Raw genomic sequence first — 25,423 nt, 5'->3', positions numbered from 1 at the left:
ATGGACAGGTACGAACCGACAGATTAAGGTCTTTGGAGTACGAACGTGACATTTTGGCAACAGACGAGCATGAACTTGGCCATCGTGAAGATGGAGTGACGGATGTGGTTATTGGTTGTAGCGATGGGATGGGATGGTATGTGTGGCGCATAAGGTTGGGGATGACATGGAAGTGAAAGCAAAAGACGTGCATAACACAGTGCGTGATGCAGTGAGTGACGTCACTGGTTTAACTGAATTGGAAAAGGCTTTGAAGTCTATGGCAAACATGGAAGCACGGAACAAAACAAATGAGGGGACAATATCAAAGTTGGAGGATGAAGTAGTTAGTTTAAAGGGTAAAATAGAAATGTAAGCCGTGAACATTGTCAGTGGGTTTGGGTGTGTCATGAAGGTTAAGGATGACGAGATACGAAAACTTAAAAGTGAGAACAAGGAATTATACCAAACAATTTCGATGTTGGATGACCAATTGGCTAACCAGCAAGTACACACTGTTACGCAAGCTTACCGGAAAAACGACTTTGGGGACGTTGGTGCAAGCCATTGCCAAGGAGGAAGTGGGATCGATGTGACGGTGGTGCATGATGTTACGCCTATTCGAGTTGGTGTAAATTTGGGTGTTAGTGGTCAAAATGTTACTGTGCACACAGTGTCTGACTCTAGTCCGGCGCCACAACAAAGTGTGGGTGATGTCAATCTGTCAGACCTTGAAATGAGGTTGTTTCCAAATATAGGGGAAAGTGTGAGAAATTCGTTCGTGCGTAACATTAAGAACAAAGTTAGGAAAGACTTAAGGCTGAAAGATTATGACTACCAGGTAGGCCATGGGCACGAAAAGAAAACAGTCACACACGGGTGCAAAGGTAGGGAGGTGGAGAAAGGTACTGTAAATGACACAGTTGTAGATGTGGACACAGTTGGTGTACCTGCCACTAAATGGTCTGGGTTTGAGTTGAATAACCGGTTTGGGGTGTGGAAACTAATGACATTTGAGTAGAAGGAGAAAATAACAAAGGCGTACGAACGGAATGGCGACGGGTATGTGCGAGTATTTATGTAATTTCCTTCCGTACGCGTAACGTGTTTTGGTGAGAGGATGTGATGCTGTGTTTGTTTTATGTGTAGGGCTGTCATGTGGGCTAGTGTTGAAAGTGGTGTGACAGTGTATTTTACTGATGTCAAGAGTCTTGTACGTGGAGACAGTATCTGTGGCAATGTGAGTTGTGTTTTTACGTTAGTGTCTCACGCGCTGTGTTGTGTTACATGGAATTGTGAACTGTGTGTCTCCATGTGTGACTGATATGGTTGATTTATGTATGTAATGTTTTTGTGTCTCAATGCAAGTGATTGATGCGTATGTTGAGACATTTGTGACAGAGCAGGCACATGTCTGTGCGAGTGATGCTTTATCGGACAAATCGTACTTCTTTAGCAGTATTTGCATGGTGAGAAAGTATTGTTTAATTGTTGTATGGTGACCAGTGGGTTATCTACTGATATAAAATGTTTGTTTTGTAGGACATTATCAAAACCGGCAGCACGCAAACAATGGAAAGTTATGTGCTGAAGAATTTTGCATCGTCAAAGGATTGTCGATACATTCATTTCCCCATATGCAACCAAGCACACTAGACGCTGGTGGTGTACAACGCAAAGGATGGAAGTTGGAAACATTTTAATACAATGAGGCAACGTTCATCTGGCAGGTCAGACGTGCACTATAGTGAAGCGCTTGTCCTGGTAAGGAACACATGTAATTGTTGTTTTAATCAGGTCATGGATGTATTATGAGTTTAAATTTAATTCGGATGGTTGTTTTGTGTGTGATTGAAGGAACGTGTGTCAGTTGTAATGAAGCGGTCGTTACGAGCAGATGGAATAGACGAGGTTAACATCGCTGAGTCATTCAACCATCCCCTCGAGGCTGTTGAAAACTGCCCCCAGCAAAAACTCGACTCATAAGTGAACTGGTGTTGTAACTGCAACGTTTTTCCGTTGTTTACAAAAGTGATTGTGCAATGTAATTGAATACTTAATTGTTTGGGTTTTCCCAACGCAGACTTAATTGTACGTGCACCATGTTGATGTAAAGCGTTCATTGCAAGGTACCAACGGCATCGTGTTGAGAGCAAACATGGTTAAGGGATTTGTGAACGACATTATCAGGGGTTTTAAACATTCCACCTGAATGCTTATTTTTAAGCACATATGAAAACAATATCGTACAGTTATATAGTTTTGATTAGCAAGTGGTATATGCATGGATTTTTTGTTTTTGTAAACGTACGTTAACAATATTAATTTGGTAGTAAATATGATGTGGGGTTACGTTTAATGTGTTGTGTTTTTTTGTGACTTGTGATACTTGCATGGGCACTGTGTTTATGTAAGCTTAGTATTGGGAAAATGTAGTTGTGAATGAAATGCACATGATATTGTCTGGTGATGTTGTTAGACAGTGGGTTTGTCTGGTGCACAGTAATGTGGTTAGGTATGTTGAACAGCAGCAGTCTGTGTGGCAAAACAAAAATATGTGGGTCGTTGTTGTTCCACGTATAGGGTGGTTAGGTAAATGTTTATGCTGGGGTATGGGTGAACCATGTTGTGTATTGGGTATGGTATGTTACGTATTGTAATGATCGTGCGTTGAGTAAGTGATAAGGTGATTGTGGTGTTGTAGCTTTTGAAGTGTGTATTATAGTTTGGTAAATGTGTGTCGTGATGCAGGTGTGATGTTGTTAACATACCATGTTCTGAAAATGTGCGTTAAATGGGACCACATTTGACTTCAATGCCATCCATGCAACCAAATTATCACAAAAACGAAAATGATATATACCACTGTTCGTAAAAAAAAAAAAAAAATTGGAAAATGTAAAACAACGCAGTAGTAGGAAAATAGTTGGGTAAACTGTTAAGTTTGGGATTGTGTCTGACCCAAATTATTTGGTCGACTTACATAATGAAGACGACGTAATAACGAAAACAATAATAGTATGGTATGTCCGGTGTGTTCATACCCACTTATTTGAAAATGGGAAAAAATAAAACCACAATGACAAACTTATGAACGAAAATAGTAAACATAATGTTGCATGCAGTGACGGCTAAATTGGTTCTTTCAATGTCTTCCTGTTGTGGTGCCCCATGCGTTGACAACGTCCGCATCGAATTTGCTGTGTTTCTTCCCCTCGAGACAGAATTCGCTTTTTGTTTGGCCTCCCCGGTGGTCGTTTCACAACTGGTGGGTGTATGATGAAATCTTCAGTGTTGAACGGTGGTTTCTCAACAGTTGGTATTGGGGTTATGCTTGAAGCATATGTGGAACGATATTCGAACACATGGTAATATGGTTCAACCAAGTCATACAAATCTCGTCCGCTGTTACAGATTGCAACCATCGCGTGTGCACATGGAAGTCGTTTAATCTGCCATTAAAAGCACGAACACGTCCGCCTGCCAACATTCACAAGTACTGATGAGTATGAATGGATGTCACGACCCCATTCCGCCCCTAGTAGAATGGTGCCATGATGGCCAGTAATCCGAGATTACCAAAGCTAACTCACAAAGTTCACACAATCAGAGTACATATATATATGGGGCTTACATGTGCGAAAACGATAAATTTAAATCTAATTAGTCCATAAGAGTTGTGCATAGATCAAATGAAATGACATACATTCTAACACGATTTTATAACTCGAATACGAATAAAATAAAGTGCATATTACATCTTGATCAAAAGGCTTCTCAAGCCAACATATACAAGAGACGTGAAATACAAAGCTAAGAAGCATAATCTTCAAGATGCTAGCAAAACATGAATCCAAAACATCTTGCAAAACACATCTAGGCGTCATCGCCTTCTTGCTCGTCACCTACATATACATAAGGAGAGGGTGAGCTTAGATACTCAGTGAATGATATTAGTAATAAATGTTTAAATGAATGATATCCGAGATCTTTCTCTAAACAATACATGTCATAGCTTGTACAAAATCAAGGGATGAACCAAGTTCATCTATTAAGCCTTTCAAAGTTTCAAAGGATGCTTACTAGCATCAATATAATACAAGAGATGGCATTCCTGACAAAACAAGGGAATAATCGACCCGGAATCGATTAGACAAACCCACCCGCACAAGGCCGTCGGTGGCAAGGGAGATATCTCAAACAAGGGTACTAGTTGCATTATAGTCCTCTACCACTAAGGACTTTCCAAGAATGTCATCAAGACAAGATAATACTTGATACAAAAACTAGGGATAATCATTCATGCTTGATCAAATACTTTTCCAAAACGAAGCAAAGCTTTATCAAAACTTTATAACATAGCTTTATTAAAAATACCACTCACATAGCTCTTCGGGTGTGGGGATTACAAGCAAGGATCCAAGGCTTACAAGTACATAATAAATCCCATTGAATGCATTTCAAGAAGACAAGAAGAGATGCTCAAGGATGGATATGAAATGCATCCCAAGAATAAACTTTTCATGAGTGCAAATGATCTCGGCATTTCTTTCAACTCCAAGTCAAGACAAGGCAAGACATGTGCTGAGAGTTAAAACACTGTTTCTCATCTCGGGAAAACATGCTGGGTACCAACCAAGTCCTGGCCGAGGTCCCATATCTCTTCGCCGAGGTATGGTCCCAATGACCACATTCAGGGAAATAGAGTCTGGAAGTTCTGGGTTTCCTTTTAGAAGAACATGATCATGAAAAACATGAAAAACATGAATGCTAAAATCATAATTTCTTTATTCAAAATCTGAGATTTCATGATATGAGCTTGAAAACATGAACCTGGGTACCCATACTTGAAGATCTTATGAAAACAAACACAAAAACATGGATCTTGATACAAACTTTCTGATCAAAACATGATTTTATTTCAAGAACATAAGAACGTCATTTTCTCTTTCTAAAACAAGTTTTAAATCAATGCATGGCTCATGAATCGTGCTAGATCATGCAATGTGATCGGATTAACATAAAGAACAACAAGAGTAAATCAAGAATCTAACCTCAAAACACGAATCTAACTGTTCAAACTCTAAGGATCAAACTTGGATTCTAACTCTCTCACTTCTAAGAACTTCTCTTTCTCTTCCTAGAGCTTCTCTCTCTTCAAAGGCAAGGATATGACAAAATGATATGTTTTCTCTACTGCCGGCTGACTTAACCCTCTGTTGGGAACGATTGGTTGGCTCTCCTCAAAAAGGTGACTGACTGACAAGACAAAAGCATGACAAAGTGTATACAACAAGTAAGGTGACATGGACACTCCGACAAGTAATGATCTTGGATTAGGACAAAGGCTTCGGCAAGTAAGGTCTCAATGATCTCGGCTAGGAAGGATAACACTTGACCCAGCTGTGCCATACCTCGGCCTAGATATGCCACACCTTGGTCTAGGTCATACCAGTCCCGGAACAAGATCGCTAGGTGCAAGGATCAAAGATCTAGGACGCCTAGATGATAGCATCTCGGCCTAGATGATGCACATCTCGGTCTAGGTGATGCATACCTCGGCCTAGATGATGACGTCTCGGCCAATATGCCAGGGCGAAGGTGGAAATCGACCAAAGTGGTTCCAAGGTGGTCCTAGGTGTAAGAGGTTCAAGGGTGTGACCTAGGCTTAAGACGACCTCGGCTTAACACCTACTAAGCAAGGAACAAAGCATGCAAGCAACACTTAGGCAAAACAAATCGAAGTCTGCAAAATGCAAGCTTCATCAAGACAAAGATCATGCAAATGCATGCAAGCATGACTAAGACAATGTGAGGGTTGTTACAATGGACCTCGTACACATCCTCATTTGATTGGCTTACAAGCCACGCCCTACCTTTGTTGTATGCTTTTACCAACCGGGACTCGATTTTGGGGCAAAGAACTTCAGGCCATGCGGCTGCCTTGCGTCGGCATTTTGACATTTGGTCTATAATTTTCGTTCTAATGCTGTCAACCATCTTTGTGATTGGGAGGTGTCGTGTCTCACGGATCCATGAGTTAAATGACTCGGCAGCGTTGGAACACATCTCGCCATATCGGTCACCCCTACATACAGAAAGATGAAAATGTAAGAAATAGTTTCATGTACTTATGAAGGGAAAATACATTAAGCCGAACCATGTACAAAATTAATTTGGTGCAATATATTCATGATTGGGTGCGTGCCGAAAGTAGGCATTTGCCCAGTACACCGGAGGTAAATCTTTCAGAAAACCCGTTGCCACTTGTCGGCCGATGTCTTAAACCTTTCTAAGCTAGAATTGAATGTTGTTACGGTCGGTGCGTAAGCGCATTCACGAATTTGCTTAGCAAGCCGACACGGTGCATCTTGTTGGTGTATCGTATCTTGTCTTGCAAGTTCCGTTGCAAATGTTGCAAGCAGAACGCGTGGTGGGCAGATGGAAATGTGATCGGAATAGATTCGAGTATACCTGTGTGTCGGTCTAAAATAAATGTGATTGTCTTGTCCATTTTGACCACATTCGCGAGGTGTTCCAAAAACCAAGCCCAATTAGTTGTGTTCTCTGAGTCAACAATTGCAATGGCCAATGGGAATAAACCTGTGTGCAAAACTAATAGTGGGTTCGGTAAATGGGTAAGACGCAAACATCATTGAGTTTAACAAAAAAAAACAAATTATGCTAATAACAGTGTGTGTTACGAATGAGCATAACCTTGATTGCCATCCTTTGCAGTAGTAGCTAGCAAGTGTCTTTTGAATTTCCCCTTCAAGAACGTACCGTCCAGGAATAGTAAAAGGCGACAATGATTGAACCCATCGATGAATGCTTTGAATGATATAAAATATCGTACAAACCAGTGATTTTGTTCATCATAGTCAATATTAACGTAACTGCCCGGATTGTTTTCCATAACAGCATAACTATACCACCGTAATTGATCGAACGAAATGGCATGTGCACCGAACATCTTGCCACTTGCTTTCTCAACTCCTAACCATGCTACTCAGTAGCTTATCTCTAATCCATAATCTTTCTTCAAGTCATAAACAACATCGGAGGGTCATGCGAGCGGGTTGTCATGTACTTGTTCTGAGATAACATCAGACACTAAATCAGACCCTGCCCTCGGGTTTTTTGGTGTCCGAATGGCAACACCGCAACTATGCTCTGCGTTCCACTTACGAATGTAAAAGAACTAATCAACATGAAGGACTCTTGTGTGTATAGACCACATATATCCTTTAGATTCCCTCATCGTGCACACAGCTGTAATCTGAACGGAGTCATTCTTTAGATACTTGAACCAGAATCCACATTCAACTACATACTTACGAAGAACATTACGGAATTCAGCAGCCCCGCCTTCAAAGCTTTCACCCACATGTGTGATGCCATTAGCCCATGGAGCGGACACGAAAACTTTGTCAACATGAGGACAAAATTTAGGGAGTAAATCATCTTGTTCATCGTCATCGTCGGACTCATATCCTTCCCTTGGCGAACTGAATGTAACATCACATGGTTTCCGATTTGCATCACCAAAACCGTTTGAACTTTGCTTGCATCGATTTTCAACGACAACGTCAATATGTCCTAAATGGAAAGACCGTGCAAGAGATACCATGTTTTCCATATCGATATCATTTTGTAATTTGAAACTGTTGTATCCCAGAATCTTGAAAAATAAACACACATTAGCATGTGTGAGACCATCAAAAGTTTGACGGACAGAATTAACCAAATCATCAAATCGAAATGGAAATTGCAACTTCATGGCAGAGTTTGTACCATGGTAACAACACACCAACATAACATGAGCGTCCATCCCTACAATATGCAAACAATGTAACAAAATGGTTTTAGATTACAATCAATGCAACGCACCAGACTGTAACATACGAATATGTGTGAACAACACCCCCACCCCCCGTATACTACGCAAAACCTAGCCATGTGTATGACATACACATAAAATCAGCAATGTGTATCAACACATATTGAGTGTAAAAATCGTATAAATTACATAGTAAGACAAACGTATAACACCCAAAACACCAATACACGACACCAATGTGTCATGTAGACAACGACGTATACGGCCGAAAGCCGTTAACATATTGAATACGAATGTGCCCAACCCCATACGAATGGGGAACAACGATTACAATATGAACATTATATGGCACACCATGCAATTAACCTAGACACACAACGCACACGAAAATACCCAAAACAAAACCTCCAACACACCAGCACGCGAAACTCGAATCACAGTCTGTTCACAAACACACCAATGACCAAAACACACCGTCACATCAGCCAAAAAAACCCTAACACAATGAAGGAAACATATTGTACTTCCATATACACAACAAAACCCACACACAAAAAAAAAAAAAAAAAAAAAAAAAAAAAAAAAAAACTCACGTGAACAAAAAGGGTATAAATGACCAATACATATTACCAAACAAGGAAAAAACGATCAACTAGACTAAATTCACTCACTTATAGGACCAATTAGAGCAACAGACACAACGTTGGGACCAAATGGTGCAATTGTTTGTGTGATGGAATTTATTGGTAAATATCCCCAAAAAAAAAACTATTTTTATAACTATAAATATCTCCGGAATTTATTTTTTTATAAAAAAAATATTAAAAAATATAAAATAAAATAAACTGAACAGGGCAATGTTCCAGCGCTGTGCATAGGGGTGTGCATAATACCGCCGAAACCGGCGAAACCGCCAAAACCGCACCGAACCGCACCGCCAAGGCAAATTCGTTATTATTTGTCAATTGAACCGCCGGTTTTTGGTAAGAAAAATGGCAAATTCTAGTGACACTTTTATCAATCCGCCGGTTTCTATTTTTCTTCCAAACCGCACCGACCCGCACCGCTATTAAATCATGTTTTCTAGGATTCTAAAAATTCTTTTTTACTTAAGTTTGCTTGTTGTTCTATACCTTAGAATATAGTATTACATTACTGCTCGAGAGAAATTTTATGTATTGTATTTGATCATTGTAGCTTCCACAGATGCTTGTAATGAACTGATGGTATAGTCGTTGATATTATCATGTTGTTGCTACACTTGCTGCATCAGAAGAAAGCTTCACAAGATGCTTAACATTACGATATCTCTCGTCTTTTTTTTACTCTTTGATTTAAGTTTTGTAATTTGAATTATATTTTTTATAAACCGCCAATCCGCCCGAACCGCCAAGGCAAATCCGCCATTATTTGCCAACCGAACCGCCGGTTTTCGATAAGGAAAATGGCAAATTCTAGTGACACTTTTATCAATCCGCCACCCGCCATACGGTTTCTATTTTTCTCTCAAACCGCACCGACCCGCACCAGACACACCCTGTGCATATGGTTCCTATGCTGTGCATGTCCATTTATTCGAGTGACGTTGACTACTTAAAATTTTAGGGAGACTTTTTTTTTTTTTTTTGGTAGAAATTAAGATTTTAGAAATAAAATTTTAAAAATGAAATCACAATTTCAAAGTGATATATTTTAATTGTCAAAAGTTTAGTAATGAAATTGGATATTTAGTGATAAAATACGATCTTTTAGGATTGAAATTCTTTTCTCAAAACATAAATATTTTTTACACCAAATTTATTTTGCATTTATTAGTGACATTTTAAAATTTTATCACAAAAAATTATTTTTCTGACTTTTCAGGTCAACCTTTTTATTGACGATTCTTGTGACAACAAATTCATATTCTAATATTTTTTACAATAAAATATTTTATTTTTACAGACAAAAAAAAATTAATCCCTAAAATGTTTATATGTTGTAATGTTTTGCAGTTTCTTTCTACATCAAATTCTCGACAAATAACAATCAGTTTTGAACAACTATGACTTGTCCATTTCATATGATTTTACATGCACCGTCGAGGAGCCCACCAAATCCAAATGGGTGTTAATTAAGTACATAACTCGTGTTTAGAAAATTATTGGGTATTTTACGTGTTCATATTTCTTTATTAGTCATTATATTGATCATGCCTTTTTATCTTTCTCGACAGGCTCGGCCTTGAGGGTAGGCAAGAGAAGTTTGAACCTTAAGCTCCTAAATTTGGGTTGAAAATAGGGGGCCTCAAATATAATTTTGTATTTTAGATATTAAAAAAAAAATACCCAAATATTATAGGCCTAATTAAACATGGGGCCAAAAAAAAAAAAAAAACACAGTCCACGGATTGAATGGGTTAGCTTTGCTATCCATTGAAAAGGACATGGTGGATAAATTCGATTATGCAAGCTTCATTAATGATTTTGCAGCTAAAAATGTGAGAAGAATAATGTTTATGTGATAGTTGGTTCAATTGTAAACTAAATATTGCTAAATTATAAAGCAACACGACCATATTTTATTTTATTTTTTTGAGTATTTATAATGATTGCTTCCTATCTTAATATATAAAAGTAAATATTTGTTTATAATTTTAATAATTATATGTGTAAGTAAATTTTTTATGATTAGAAGCAAATAAAAAAGTTATAACTTATCGTTTTATTCATGAACCTTTTTTTTTTCAATGTAAGAGAGGCCCCATTTTTTAAGTTCGCCTTAGACTCCCTAAATCTCAAGGCCAAAATAATAAGTATCATTTTCTCCACCAATCATAATATCCTAAACTACGTGACCGTAAAGTACCCAATAATTTTCCGTACGCTTGCCAAACAAATAACCAAATTTTTAATATGATTTTTCTCAAAATGTTGCTTATTTTCACTTTTCAAAAAACACTTTTCAGAAAATTATACTTTCTTATTTTTCGTATTTTTTTGTTTTTACTGAATTTTTTTAATATTTTAAGCAATTTTTTTACTTGTTAGACACACCTAACATAAATACACCTAAAAAGTAAAAAAATTGTAAAAAAAATCTTTTAAAAATTCACTAAATACCAAAAATACAAAAAAATACAAGAATTCAGTACATTTTTTGTATTTTTATGTATTTTTTAATTTTTTAAAATATTTTTTCATAATTTTTTTATTTTTTAGATACATCTAAGTAAGGTACATCTAAAAAAGTAAAAAAAAATGTTTAAAATTTTAAAAATATTCACTAAAAACAAAAAAAATACGAAAATCAAAAAAGTCAATTTTCAAAAAACTTAATCCAGAAAACTTAAACCAAACACACTGAATATTATTGTTTTGTATAAAAATATTGTTGGAGGAATAAAAATTGGGAAATTACAAATCATGTGTAATTTTAAAAAATAATTACATATTCATAGAAAATTTTATGACTTTAATAATTAAAATTTATAAATTTTACCATAAATCTTCTTCTTTTTTTTTTAAATCATACATTGATTGGTTATTTCCCTAATAAAAATTTTTTTGAATATGTTTGTCAGAGTCAGAGAGTCCAAATATGAAGAAAACATTAGCTTCTTCTCATTTAAAATAGTTTGTTCTTCCATAACAATTGGATTGTAAGGCAAGCATATATTCATTCATAGAAGCATCTGTGCTGGCAACAATACATCTTCAACACATAACAATCAAATAGTAGAAAAATTTGCAGAGTAAGGTTTGGAAACACATCTTAAGCGTCCTATCCTCTCAAGGAAATCCACCTCCAATGCCATCACCAGATCCTCCACCAAATCCGCCGCCAGCTCCGCCACCAAGTCCACCACCGCCACCCCCGCCAAACCCTCCTCCGCCACCTCCTCCAGCTCCCCCACCAACCCCACCTCCAAACCCACCACCAGATCCCCCTCCAAAACCAGACCCACCACCTCCACCAAACCCACCACCACCGCCACCGCCACCGCCACCGCCAAGTCCACCGCCGCCTCCAGCACCAACTCCGCCACCAAAGCCAGCTCCACCACCAGCACCTGCACCTCCCCCTTGCCCCCATCCTCCGCCACCTCCAAAACCTCCTCCGCCGCCGCCACCTATACCGCCGCCATGACCAAACAACTTTTCGTCTTCAAAAGAGCCCTTTGAGGAGCTCACAAGCTTTCTAGCATTGGTGGAGCAAACAAGAGCACCAAGAAGAACAAGAAGAAGAAACTTACAAGAAGTCATCTTTTGTAAGTAGTGATTGCGAAGATGACTTTTTGATGAGAATTAAGAACTACAAAGAGAGTATTTATAGAGATGAGAAGAATAGTAAGCGGGTGAGAAAGTTTTAAATATGGCCATCTTTTCTCAGCCGAAGACAGAGACATGGAGAGGGATTAATGCATTCAACTGTCAACTTTGAAAAGGAAACCCTAACCCTAATAATCCTTGCCCCACCACCCCACGACTGACCTCTCCAAGTTTATATTACCATTCATTCAGAAGACTTTTCAATAATACCACAAACTAATCAGATGATTAAAAAATTTCATAAATTCTTTTATGATATTTCTTTCATCAAACTTAATATTACTCATAATAACTTCTTGCATCTTTAGGGTTTGTTTTCATGAATAGCTACTAACTCATTTCAGTAGTAGTAAGTGTTCTTCTCTTTCTACGTAGTTTTCTCTCTCTCTATCAATTAGTATTTTTATATTTTGTCTCTTGTGTTATTTTAGTTTTACAATTTTAATTAGTTTAAATTTGACCTTTAATTTTAGATGATATGTCAATTTGGTCCAATTAATAATGATATTAATGTTTTTAATAGAAAATTATTATTAAATTTGTTGAGATTAACTCATTAAATTTAGTAAGTTCATTCTTTTGCCCTTAAAACTATAACAGATACCATTTATGTACGTATTTTCTATTAAAAAAAATGTTAAAAGTAGCAATCAATTGAACCAATTGAAACATAGTCATAAATTTAGGATCAAAATCAAGTCAATTAAAATTGTAAGAACTAAAATGACACAAGGAGGAGCACAGTATATGAACTACCGTCATAATTTGTCCCATTATATGTTTGTAATAGAATATTTCTATTATATCATCAAAGAATTATAAAATAATTATGAGAATTTATCACTAATTTAAATTTAAAATTTTGATAATATAATAGAGATCCTCCCTTATAGTTTTGCACCTTTCATGGTTGCTGTGAATGTGTATCCTACACTATAGCATATAAGAGTTATAGAAATCAAATATTTTGGTCTCTAAAAGTAAAAATTTTGTTGCAAAAGACATTTAGGAACTAATTTCTATCGTCATGAGAATAGTTGTTAAAAGATCATTCCGAAAAGTTAAAAATAAAGCTTTTAGTGACAAAATTTTGAAAATGTCACTAATACATAGACTTCTATGGACAAAATAATTTATTCTCAAAATGGTTTATTTTTTAGACAAAAAATTTTGTCCCAAAAGGACATATAATAATTCATCACTAATATTTAATTTTCGTTGCTAAAAATATAATAATAACACTTTTCGCAACAAAAATATTTGGTCCCTAAAAAATAATTTTATCCTTAAATTTTGATATCTAAAATCTTAATTTTTTGTAATGCTATGCCATTTGGTGCACGTTATTATTGTTACCGCAAAATTTTATTTATAAAATATATATATATATATATATAAATAGTATAACAATAACATTTTATAATCACAATAAATTTATTTCACGTATTAAATTCAAGTTCGACTTTCATCAATACTTTCCATTTGTCCAGATTATACGACTGAAAATTTTCACTTAATTCTAGAATTTGTATTAGAATCCAAAAAACCCTAGTGTAATAGCGAGGTCAACCCAAGCAAAATAAATAAATACATAAATAACGAGGTCGAAGTCGTTACTACAAAATAAATAAATAAATAAATACTCTTTTCGTCTTAAAATAATAATTCTTTTTAAGAAATTTAATTCTTTTTAGTAGTATAATTACTACACTGTAAAAATATTAATTTTTCAAAATTACTCTTTGATTGTACATTTTTTGAGAAATATCAATTGTCATACTCCTTCCGTCTCAAAATATTAGTCCCTTATTCCATTTTTTATTATCCCAAAATATTAGTCTATTTTCAAAAACCAATGACTAAAATAATATAAATTTTCTATTTTATCTTTCTTTTAAATTCATTAATAACACAAAAGGTATAATTATGGCAATTGATATTCCTAAAAAAATTGCACTATCAAAGGATATTTTTGAAATTTTAATTATTTTAAGGAATAATAATTATACTACTAAAAAAAGTTAAATTTCTCATAACGAACTATTATTTTGAAACAGGGAGAGTAATTGTACTTTTTGTGTTAATAAATTTAAAAAACAAAATGTTAGAGATCCCAAAAATTCTACCAAAAATTTTACTAAATATCTCACATGGACCTACATTGTGTGAGTCTCATACACATGTAAGATATTTAGTAAAATTTTTAAACTCTCTAGTTCTTTAAAAAAACATAAAATAAAAAATTTATATTATTTTAATTTTTAAAAAATAAATAATATTTAAAAAAATAAAAATTAATATTTTAAGACGATGGGAGTAATGTTATCAGTATGAATAGGTGGGTGGGATGGGTGCATTATTAATGCTTACAACTCACAGAACTTTGCCGTCTCTCACACCTCATAACTGTAGGTCACACTCCACTAGAAAGCACGTGATGGGTAACAATTTACCTTCCATCCAAACACGCCCTTATGCCCAAAACATTATCCAAACTTACTTGGCTGCAGCACATCCATCTATACAGATACCTAAATAGAAACTCCGAAGAAAAAAACAGAATTGTTTCAGACTCTGAATATCATCACCATGACTATGATTTCCATACAACATTTTCCCTCTCCAATCTATCCCATCCTTTCACACCCCAAATATACGCAACAACTAAAACACACAGCTAAACTGCTTTGGCTCACCAGCAATCAGCCTACTAGCCATCTTTACAAGTATCAAAACACTTCTCTGAAGACAAAGGCTGTAACAAATTCACTTGTTCTTGGTGTCTCTTCCGTGGCCAAGCCTGCCGACATATCAATCTTACTCCAGACGAGGTCAGTTGTCAGTTATTACATTCTGTGTCATTCATGAACAAAATTGAAATCAAATCACAGCAATAGCTAATGCATTGAAAAACATGTTTGATAACGATGACAGTGCTGTACTCCTGTTCGTGTACTGGATTGCCAATTTTATCGTCCCAGATATCATCTTGAAAGATCTCCAATCCAATCAGGCAAGCAAAGACCAGAAACCTAACGATGACGATACCTGAGAAGTTGAGAATGAAAGCAAATCGGCAAGAAGTGAAAGCGAAAAAAAGGCAAGAAATGACATGGGCTTCCTGGCAACTTGAGCTAGTGAAGATCAAAGAACTTTTTCATTTCTTCTTTCCATTCAAAAAACAAAAAAATCAGAAATATCCAATATCAAACAAATGTCAACCCTGAGCTGTTGTTCTAAAACAATTTACATTTACAAGTGAAATTGAGCACATTTAAACGACTGTCCAATCATTTTCAACAGAACAAACTGGTTTTTCAGCCGAGGATGGGGCATCAGGCCTAGGAGGCTTCTTTGAAAATATGGATGAGAATGATTGGCGTGTTGCGTTATCTTCACCATTCTTCTGGTCTTTCAATGCTGGTTTACCCGAGTGCCTATCTTTGCTGCCAAAGATGACGCTAAGCCTTTTGAACCGGCGTCTTGGTTCACCTGCAGTGGTGGTGGTTTCCTCAGGCTGCTTTATCATCTTTACAGCTTCCTCTGGCTTGAGTATCATCATCTCCACTGTTTCATAGACCTACACACAAATTTTAAACTAATGAGTTCCGACAATTAATCAACTTCAAGTATTGATATTACAACCATTTTGCTTTTGTCATTAATTTAAATCCAAATCTGAGCAGACACAGTATACAGAAATAGTCTTCCGGAAGTATTGGAGTATTTATAGTCCAAACCACGTAGTCACACATTTTTTGCAAAAACTTATAAAACCTAAAAGCCAGTTCATAAATCTCTAGTCAGTTGTGCAAACCTACCTGGCATATGTCATCAATTTTCTCAGTCCAGACACTGCCTTGACAAGTGGTTATAATGTAGTCTTTGCACTCACAGAACAGCTTCGATAAATTATTGTTTGTGGAGAGTTTCTCCTCAGCAATTACAAATCCGCAACCCAGCTGAAAATTTTAGAAAAATGATACATAATAAGGACAATAAAAGAGCCATGCTTTAGTAATTTAGAATTCGCCACCTCTGCTAATGGCCTAAGATGCAAATTACTCACTAATGCCACAAACTTCTGGTTAATGACAACTATCAGTTCAAGAATAGAACATTCAATTTATATTTATATATATATAGAATGAAATTTATTAAAAATTAATGGAAAAAATGTAATAATGCATGATGAGTAGATGACTTACAAGAGAAACAAACAATTGTTCAAAAAGCTCGGAAGGTGGAATATCCTCCAAGTCATTCAGAATCCCTTCCCTGCAGTGCAAAGCACCATGACAGCCTTTATAATTGAGATCCAAATTTTAAGGGTCCATTTGATTGTCACAAAAATATGAATTGGCCAATTTTAGAAATAGCTCATTCATGAATTAAGATGTGTATGGTTGTGAAAAGAAACAACTATAAAATCTTCTAAAACATGGGATTACTAATCTAAAACAAAGATATTCAAAATATGTTATGTTCAACACTAACAAAAACTTGAATTTATTCATTTATAAATTAAAATATTCAGAATTAGTTAATTCAAATGAAATAATTTAATTTGCTCAACCAAAAGGGCCCTAACATGATGGCATTAACTAAAATCTAGCAACATACACAGCCAAGTCCTCATCAAAGAGGGGTGCTTGTTTAACAGCTGGTACTGGCTTTGCTGTCTCCCACAATTCACGCCACAAATTACCTAAACACCACAGAGCAACCATTTAGGAGAGCAAATCTATGATGCGATAGCATATAAATTTTAGGTTTACCTAATTATGCAATGCATGATGAAGTAAGAGGATTAACCTTCCTTCTGCATTCGACTACTTAGTTGACCTTTGGTAGACAATAAATCACCATTATTAGATGTGACTTCAGCGTCACCACTCGGCTCCATTTCTGTCCAATCAGGTGGGGAATGCCACCTTACAAAATCTTCCAAAATACAACCTGGATTTGCAGCCTAACATAAGATGAAAGAAAACAGAATTGAGTGTTGGACAATATCCTGACCTTTTTAATTCTTTTACCACAGTACCATGTATATAGGCCTCTACATTACCCAAAAAAAAAAGAAAAAACATTTTCATTATACATCACCTTAAAAGCCTGCATGTCCGAGAGGAGTTGTGAACACCCAGCACCAAGACTGAACATATAAAAGCATCAATTTGTCAAAGAATGCCTCAAGAGGAAAGGAGAAATATTAACTATATAAAAGTAATGTAAAGTGCATATTACGAAACAATAAACAACACTGCCCTTCACAAAACACGTTTCTCCGAGTTCTGTGTGGCTGGGTGTCTAGGCGGGTGGATCCACATTTGTTTTCTTTTTTAGATTTCATAGATGATGTAATTGGCTAGGTGTTCCCCTTTTCAGGGCTCCTGTTTTTGTATTCTTTAGCATCTTCTTGATGCTCTTGGTTTAATAAATTTTATTTATCAAAAAAAAAATTAAACACTGCCCTTTGCTAAGTTTTTGGCTCTTATAAACTTGACACTTGTACACTTTCAATCAACAAAAACAAAAAGAATTGCAGTCATAAACAAAACAATGGGATTTCATAGATCTAAATCCCGGTTTTCTCTAACCACGGAACTTTGCACTAGCACACGTTATCTCTCAACTCTTGATTAATAATGCCACTTCCTTAATAAAACCAAGCATTGACTCAAAATTGCTAATTTATTGAAGAACTAAAAGTATGAGGTAAGTAATCAACAATTCCTCGTCAGTTGCTGAAACAATCGATCTTACAGTGTCACCAAGCAACACCTATAGTCCTTTCTTTCAATTTGAACTATTTTGATTTATCAATCAAGTAAATAAAAGTTCAACATCAATGTCACATTTTCAATGAGGAAATCTAAAATCAACTGCACCAACCAGGAAAAAGGGGCTGCAAGATGGTTGGAAAGCTCAAATTAACAACATTAGTTTCCAATACAGCTACAAAATCAAATATACAGTCTTCAAGTAATGCAATAAGTTGTATCTGAAAAATAGGCCAGTTAGATGGTATTTACTCAATACACTGACCTCCCTGTTCGTAGCACAAGCTCCTCTGTTTCTTTGATAAGATCTTCTGTAAGCAACGGTCCTTCCTACATTCACAAATGTACACAGATCTGAACAATAAGATGAAGTTAAAAAAGGTAATTATTATAGCTTGATGGATAGGCCAAACCTGCATATCAGGGGTATAAACAGGTTCCCCATTTTCCAGCATTGTTAAATTGTCAGATTGTTTATCAGTTCCTAGTCGGAGAACAAGTTCCCCCGTGCTAATTCTAGCATACAAAACAGGGGTCACAGGAACGGTGCCTTCAGAAACAGCTGATTCTTCAACGTTTGAACTAGCTTGCCTAATTACAGATTCTAATGACTCTGTGGCAATGTCGCGGCGCCTTTTTCTGGAAATACAACAGTTGATAACCTGTAATTTCTGATAGATAAGACATGAATTTAAGTCTGGAATATTGTCAGGAGGGATGCCAGGAACATATTGCCCTTCAGACCAAAGTCTTCTCAGCTGCAAGTCAAAGGATTCACAAATTACCCATCAGCTAAAGATTAGTGGGAAAGTAGCATGGTTTATTCTATCTCAACTAGCAGTAAAGTAGTCAAACTCAGACATTCATCAATCCCAAATTTGTTTGAATGGCATACAAGGTGAAATTAGAAGTTGAATGCCACAGAGGAATTTAATTATCTTGTGAAAATGTGAGATGTATTTACTAGTTAACTCCACCATCAGGCAAACATGGATCAATTTTTTACGAGTTATGTAATTGTTTTAAAAAAACGCATAACCTCTGTACACCAGATGCATAGTATTAAACTATAAACCCTCTACAGAAGAAAGTTCTCCCAATGGGAATACAGCAATTACAGGTAAAGCTCTAGGATTGTTGCATCAAAAGTAGGTAGTCTTTAAGTCAGTCCACTGGAAGTGACACTTCCTCTTTCAATTATATATTTATTTTACTTTATTTTTTTGTGACACATGCACTGGAAAGGTAAATTTATTACAGGACTGCATAGTTCAATTGTGGGACTGATATGTTATCCTCTTACAATCTTTTCCTGAATGAATAGTAGCTATGAAGTTCAACTCCATGAGTTTTCTGGAGTGGTGATGCACCTTTATAACATCAATATCCATACCAATTACAAAGTGAAATGAATGAGGAAGCTATGATAGGAAGTCTATACTAAAAGTTGGAAAAGTTGAAGCATGATGAATGACTTTCAGAAGTAAACTGACAAGAGTAGGAGGGTGTTTGGAATGATCTAAATAAGTATAATTATTGACTTTTTACGAAAAGATGTGCAAGTAAAGAGATGATGTGCCTAAAAAGATAAAAAGATAAAAAAGTACACTTTGTAGGGAATGCCAAATTGTGCCTTGGTTGAGGCTAATTTAAATGCTCAGCTTCAGTACATTCACATAAGCCTAATAGACATGTTAAATGAAATTTTACAGAGAACGACAGTTTTCATGGATCAAAACTATCCATCGTGCGCTGTATTAACTATGTCAAACTCATAAATTTAATAATGATGATGCGCTAAGTTGCTGGAAACACAAATTTGCAAATATGCGTGAGCAATAAACAATTTATGTCTTCACAAGATGAGTAAATTTAAGTAACATAAATCACTTATTAATGCATTTTAGAACAAGCAGCATTGACATAGGTCACAGTTTCCTTTGTCATCTACCTTTCATATTAATATGATATACATTACACTTACTTCGCTAACAACCTTGTACCAAAAGAATGCCATTTTCCGTAGGGTTTTAAAGGTTCCAATGACTTCAGAAAGTCTAACAACAAAGCTTTCTGGAGGAGCACCATGGATATCCTTTGGCAAAGATGTCATGTTTGTTGGCATATCTGAATCAGTGCCAATCTTCCTACCAGGAAATTGTCCTTCTGCGAATATCTTGCATATATTACAACGGAAGTGAAAGATCATAAAGGGATAATGCAAAATGCAAAAATAAAAATAAATAAATAACGATGTAATGGGCCTGTTTGCTACGGATTATTCCAAACTGAAAGCTGATACTCTATAAGCAAAAACTAAAAGAACCCCTCCCCCAACCTAAGAAACATGAACACGGACAAGGACATGGGACTTGACAATATTGAAAAAAATTGGATATGAACACAACGGGGATATGGGGCAAAATGAAGCATGGACACGGTAAGGAACACGGCAAATTTTTTAATTTTTTTATAAATATTTTTATTTTAATATACATTAATTATTTTATTTATTTATTATATTTTTTAAATAATGTGTTCTAATTAATTTTTTTATTTTATTTTACATACATGTATTTATTTAGGGGTGGTTTGGGGTGTTCTAAATAAGTGCACTTTTTGACTTTTATGAAATATGGGTTGGGTATGGATTGGGTTTGAAGTGATATTGTAGAGAGGTGATGTGACTTAAATAAGATGATGTGACTTAAATAAGATAGTGACTTTTTGAATTTTTGACTTTTTGACTTTTTGACTTTTTTAGTATATGTCAAACAAGGCCTTATATTTTATTAATATCTATAAGTATATATTATCTTATAATATGTATTATATATTATCTTATAAGTATATTATGTGTCATATAATAGCTATTATATAATATATAATAATAATAGTTATATATATCAGTCAAGAAGATAAAGAGAGAGAGAGAGTGATCGATCGCGACCGCGATTGCAAGGGAGAAAGAGAAGGCGAGAGAGAGAGAGAGCGCTCTAAGAAGGCGACGGCTAGAGAGAGAGAGAGAGCTCTGAGAAGTCGAATCGAAGGGCTCTGGATCATCGAAGTCGAAGGGAGTCGAAGTGGACTGGATCGTCGAAGTTGAAGGCCTATCGCTAGTCGAAATGGACTGGATGGAGGTCGATTGGCTCGAGATTGAAGTCATGAGAGAGCAAGGCTTACGGCGCCGACTAGGTTTGTACTCCTTTTCTCTTTCATTTACTCTTCTCGCCGACCGTGTCCCATGGCATGTCCAGATTTGGACACGCGTGTCCCCACCGTGTCTCCGCCATGTCCCTTGCAATAAAAATTAAATTAAATCAAGGGGACACGCCATCTGGCGTGTCGCATACATGTCCTCGGCGTGTCCCCGTGTCCTCTGTGTGTTCCCGTATCCGACACCACCACAGCTTCCATTTTGACGTGTCCATGCTTCATAGGGCAAAAATAAAACTTTTATATATATTTTTATCTTCTATGTACATGAATATAAATTTAGGGCACAAAATATAAGAGGCATCAATGTATATGTGAGTATATTTTTATTTTCACTTTCCTCCATCTTTGTTTTCATATATTTTACTTTTGACCCCTAATCAACTTTCTAATTTTATTTTTTATTTTTTTTAAATAAGAAAGAAACTCACAAAGATGTTTGACACCGACACGCACTTATATTTTATTTTTTATTTTACTTTGACCCCTAATCATCTTTGTTTTCATATATTTTACTTTGACCCCTAATCAACTTTCTTTATTTTTATTTTTTTTTATATATATATTTTTTCTGAGACGTGTCCAAACACAAGACATGCACTTATGTAAAGTGCCCCCAAAATGTCCTAGAAAAAAAGAATAATTACAAAAAGTAACATATCCCATACGTGTTTGACACCGATATGGCACCCATTTTGAAGTATTGGTGCTTCATAGCCCCCAACTTCGGGATAATCAACTTTTTGCGACTTGTTTAAACTATTTCACAGAATAAGTTGTAACCAGAAGTTACAACAAACGGTCTGGCACATAGTCGGGGAAAAATAAATAAATAAAATAAAGACATGCACAGCCTATTAAGCTGCAGCAAACAGCACAAATATTCATTTTGGCATTTACAAAAGTCACCAAATTGAGCATATACCTGCATCAAGCAGTAAATTTATCAGAGAAAGAAGTTTCTCATCACCACCAAACTCAGTTGAGAAATTTTCTTCCTTTTCACGTAGCACTAATGACTTCACTGCAGAGATGGCCCTCTCCCTCACAGGCGAAGAACCTCTGGATGATGCTAGAAGATCTTTCACTGAGTTAAACTTCTTTCCTGCCCTGAAGGAGTCCAGACAAAAACTGAGAAGGGAAAAAAATGTATAAACACAATTTATGGCACAACATTCAGAAACACCATTTGAGAGCAAAGATTGGTTCTTATACAATCCTTTACTAACAATGGCATTATGAAAGGATACATCCAAAATAGGCAAAGCATCCTTTTGCAGCAAATTGAAGAAAAATGAAGTCCCAGATAGTAACCATTTTATGTACATCTCAAAAAAGTGACCAGAAAATATTAAAATACAAAATAAATAACAAAAATAATCATCTCATAAAAGCTTATGCACATGAACATACATATATGTATATATATATATATATATATATGTATGTATATACATACATTTATCAGTACATTTGAACATATATAATAGTTTTTAAAGTTCTTATCTACTATGATAGCAATGCACCAAATATGGATGATGATCAACAAAACTAAAAGAAAAGGAAAGAACTGTGAAAATGGCAACCAAAAAAAAAAAAAGAAATACTTACTCAACAGCTATAGCCAATAGCTTCATGACAGATGCTGGAGGAATAATACTACTGTTGCTCAAACATTCTGGCGAGGAACCTGTTTCTGAACCCTGAAAATTATTGATCTCATTCATGAGAAAATTTATCAAATCTTAAAATAATATATCATTTTGAGCAAAAAGACGAGAGTTTTAAGAATCAACTTTATTAGTTCAAAAACCATAACCCTTCAAACCGCTAAGTACAACCAGAATCTATTAATCCACCTAAAGCACACTGGAATAGTGCAGGCCCCAACGAACATAAAACATCACTCTTACTAGACTTCTTTGAGACCAAGGAATTGGCCTGGTGGACGAAATGCTCCCTTACCAAGTGTGATGCCTGGGTTCGAGTCTCACCACTACGTGATGCCCCTTCCCCTTCCCCATCCCCTTCTCCTCCTCCTGATTGTTAAAAATAAAAAATAAGCCACTTATTACAGTATAGTCCTATCTTAAATTTTAATAGTTTTAGGGTTCCCATGGAAGTGTGAATTTGATGCATGTATGTAGGATAATAATTAAATTTTCAAATCTTCTATTCCAATGTGTGAAGTCCCAAAGACACCTAAACAATGGCCATTGGGAATCTGGAACACTCTACATATCTAAAGACTCAGGTTCATGTGTACTCTCCAGCTGGTCCAATTATGGAACAAATACAGACTTCAACATGTTTCATAGATTCCTTTCTTATCTGATTAAAGAATGAGAAAGAAAAATTTACCTTTGATTCAGAAACATTGGTCATGCTCATAAGGTACAAGTTTTCATCAAAAATTGCAAATGACATGGTTGGATTTCCAGCTTTATCAAAATCTTCAACACCTTTTTTCCTTATTCTAATGTTCTTCAATCTCTCATGCCAATCTTGCTTTGTCTTTAATGGAACCTGTTTCCTCGTACAGTATTCAACTTCATGGTGACTCTGCATCATAATAAATTTAAATACTTTCAAACAAAAGTACATAAAAGATATTTTTTTCCTCAACAAAAGAAGCAGTCTAATTGAAAGTAAATCAAAAATGGGTGACGGTGAAAAACATTTAGAAACAAATAATTGCATAATTTACAAAAATTTGTTACTTATAAAAGATAAATATTGGAAGTTTTCCACTATTTTCATATCTGTGTGCATGAATGAATGAAACAACACTGAAAAATCTCTCCTCTTTTTTTTCTTTTTCTTTTTCTCTTTTTGGACATGAGGAAACAAAATCTACATTCAACTCAGACCGCTGCAACTACTTGCCTCAATTCAAGCTGTATTTTCAATTTTGAAAACCCAACAGAATATTAAAAAAATTCAAGTTTGTTTTGTGTTCATCAACTTTCATCAAATAAATTGTCTTGGCAATCTTACATGAATCCAAAACAAGATCAAATCCAAATTCTAAATTTCTTTCCCATAATTTTCTTCTGCTTTTCTACCCAAACAAAGTCAAAAAATAAAAATAAAAACAAGATCATTAATTTTCAAACGAACAAACATCAGAGTCGAAATGAAAATTAAATTAAAATTTTAAAAAATAAAAATAACCGACCTTTGACTCGCAGGCGGTATTCGGAGAATCGGAATTAGGGGTCTTGGGGGATTTGTTATCAGAAACTTCTCCGATTGAATCAATATAGACATTTCCTTCGACATAGATAGTTCAAAAACAAAAACAAAAAAATAAGGGAAAAAGAAAATGGAAAGAAATTCAAAGTCCAAAAATAGAAAAAAGAAATTGTACCACGATCGGTTGAGGAATCAGATTTTGTAATGTCCGTGAAGACTCTCTCCGCCTTAGCCGCCGCAGAATGAAAGGCGGTCCTAGCTTTGGATACAATGGACGACCCCTCCATATCATGCGCCGGGGGTGCGTAGGTTAACTGAAACCAAGTATAGAAATTGAGGGCATTGTTTGATTGAGAGAGAGATAGAGAGAGAGAATAAGGGAGAGTAGTACAGAGAAGCAAATGGTGGAGTGTTTAATTAATTATGGGGGTGGGCTTATATTAGCATTAGTATTAGCATCAGCATCAGTATGGAAGTTCGATCCCGGAGTTCAATCTCTATTGTACTCTTCCTTTTCGTATTTGTGCTAGCCAATTTATTTATTTATTTATTTTTTTTAATCTGATTGTTCGGGCTAAATTTTTACACACCTCGACTAATTTTAAGACCTTGAAATTAATGAATCGGAGCAAATTTTCACTAGCCCTAAGGTGTGACTCGAAGTATTTATGCTAGCCGGGACAACAATTTTTTTTTTTTTAATTTAATGATATTTTTTTATTCAATTTTTATGCTACTGGATGCTCTTAAACTATAATTTCTTACAAATAAAAAATATATTACACTTCGAAGAAGAAAAATAAAAAATAAAAAAAAATTCTATTCACATGTTTGGATACATGTTTAGTGAGAAATGAAATAAGGCCGTAAATAAGTTACATAAAAACATCTCCAATGGTTGTTGCTATAATACTATTGTTATTGCTATAATTTGACAATGAATAGTGTTATTTTGTCAAATATAGCAATGGTGCTCCAATGGTCACTTGCTATTTTGGCAATCTCAACCAATTTTCCCTTCAAGTTTGTAGATGTTGTTTGGATATAGATTTTTTTGTGATTTTATTTTTGTTTATTTTTTTGTCGACCTTTTTTTA

At 35.4% G+C, this 25,423-nt stretch overlaps 2 protein-coding genes across 2 annotated transcripts; both read right to left on the bottom strand.

Moving 5' to 3' along the window:
• Positions 1-11,399: 11,399 nt before the first annotated feature.
• LOC114266932 (uncharacterized) lies at positions 11,400-12,110 on the bottom strand. Its single transcript, XM_082884830.1, has one exon. The coding sequence runs from the start codon at positions 12,061-12,063 to the stop codon at positions 11,590-11,592; it is 474 nt and encodes a 157-aa protein (XP_082740956.1). The 5' UTR covers positions 12,064-12,110; the 3' UTR covers positions 11,400-11,589.
• Positions 12,111-15,264: 3,154 nt separating this feature from the next.
• On the bottom strand, positions 15,265-24,961 carry LOC114266901 (Rab3 GTPase-activating protein catalytic subunit). Its single transcript, XM_028207858.2, has 14 exons — positions 24,502-24,961; positions 24,310-24,404; positions 23,493-23,693; positions 22,743-22,834; positions 22,057-22,241; positions 19,900-20,081; positions 18,329-18,673; positions 18,181-18,245; positions 17,239-17,287; positions 16,945-17,101; positions 16,753-16,837; positions 16,338-16,407; positions 15,951-16,091; positions 15,265-15,709 (listed from the first exon to the last, which is right to left on the bottom strand). The coding sequence occupies exons 1-14, from the start codon at positions 24,611-24,613 to the stop codon at positions 15,404-15,406; spliced, it is 2,085 nt and encodes a 694-aa protein (XP_028063659.2). The 5' UTR covers positions 24,614-24,961; the 3' UTR covers positions 15,265-15,403.
• Between the last annotated feature and the right edge of the window lie 462 nt (positions 24,962-25,423).

The sequence above is a fragment of the Camellia sinensis genome, chromosome 8 (assembly GCF_055761805.1).
Source record: "Camellia sinensis isolate YWXY chromosome 8, ASM5576180v1, whole genome shotgun sequence".
NCBI lineage: Eukaryota > Viridiplantae > Streptophyta > Magnoliopsida > Ericales > Theaceae > Camellia > Camellia sinensis.
The sequence above is the reverse complement of the archived record's forward strand: the minus strand, read 5'-3'. Positions and strand labels throughout refer to the sequence as shown.

Excerpts from the sequence above, each read along its gene's own strand:
- LOC114266932 (XM_082884830.1), bottom strand. The coding sequence starts at position 12,063 with ATGACTTCTTGTAAGTTTCTTCTTCTTGTTCTTCTTGGTGCTCTTGTT.
- LOC114266901 (XM_028207858.2), bottom strand. The coding sequence starts at position 24,613 with ATGGAGGGGTCGTCCATTGTATCCAAAGCTAGGACCGCCTTTCATTCT. Across the intron at positions 24,405-24,501 it reads TGATTCCTCAACCGATCGTG|GAAATGTCTATATTGATTCA; the intron begins GTACAATTTCTT and ends TCTATGTCGAAG. Across the intron at positions 18,674-19,899 it reads GGTACAAGGTTGTTAGCGAA|CTGAGAAGACTTTGGTCTGA; the intron begins GTAAGTGTAATG and ends TTTGACTTGCAG.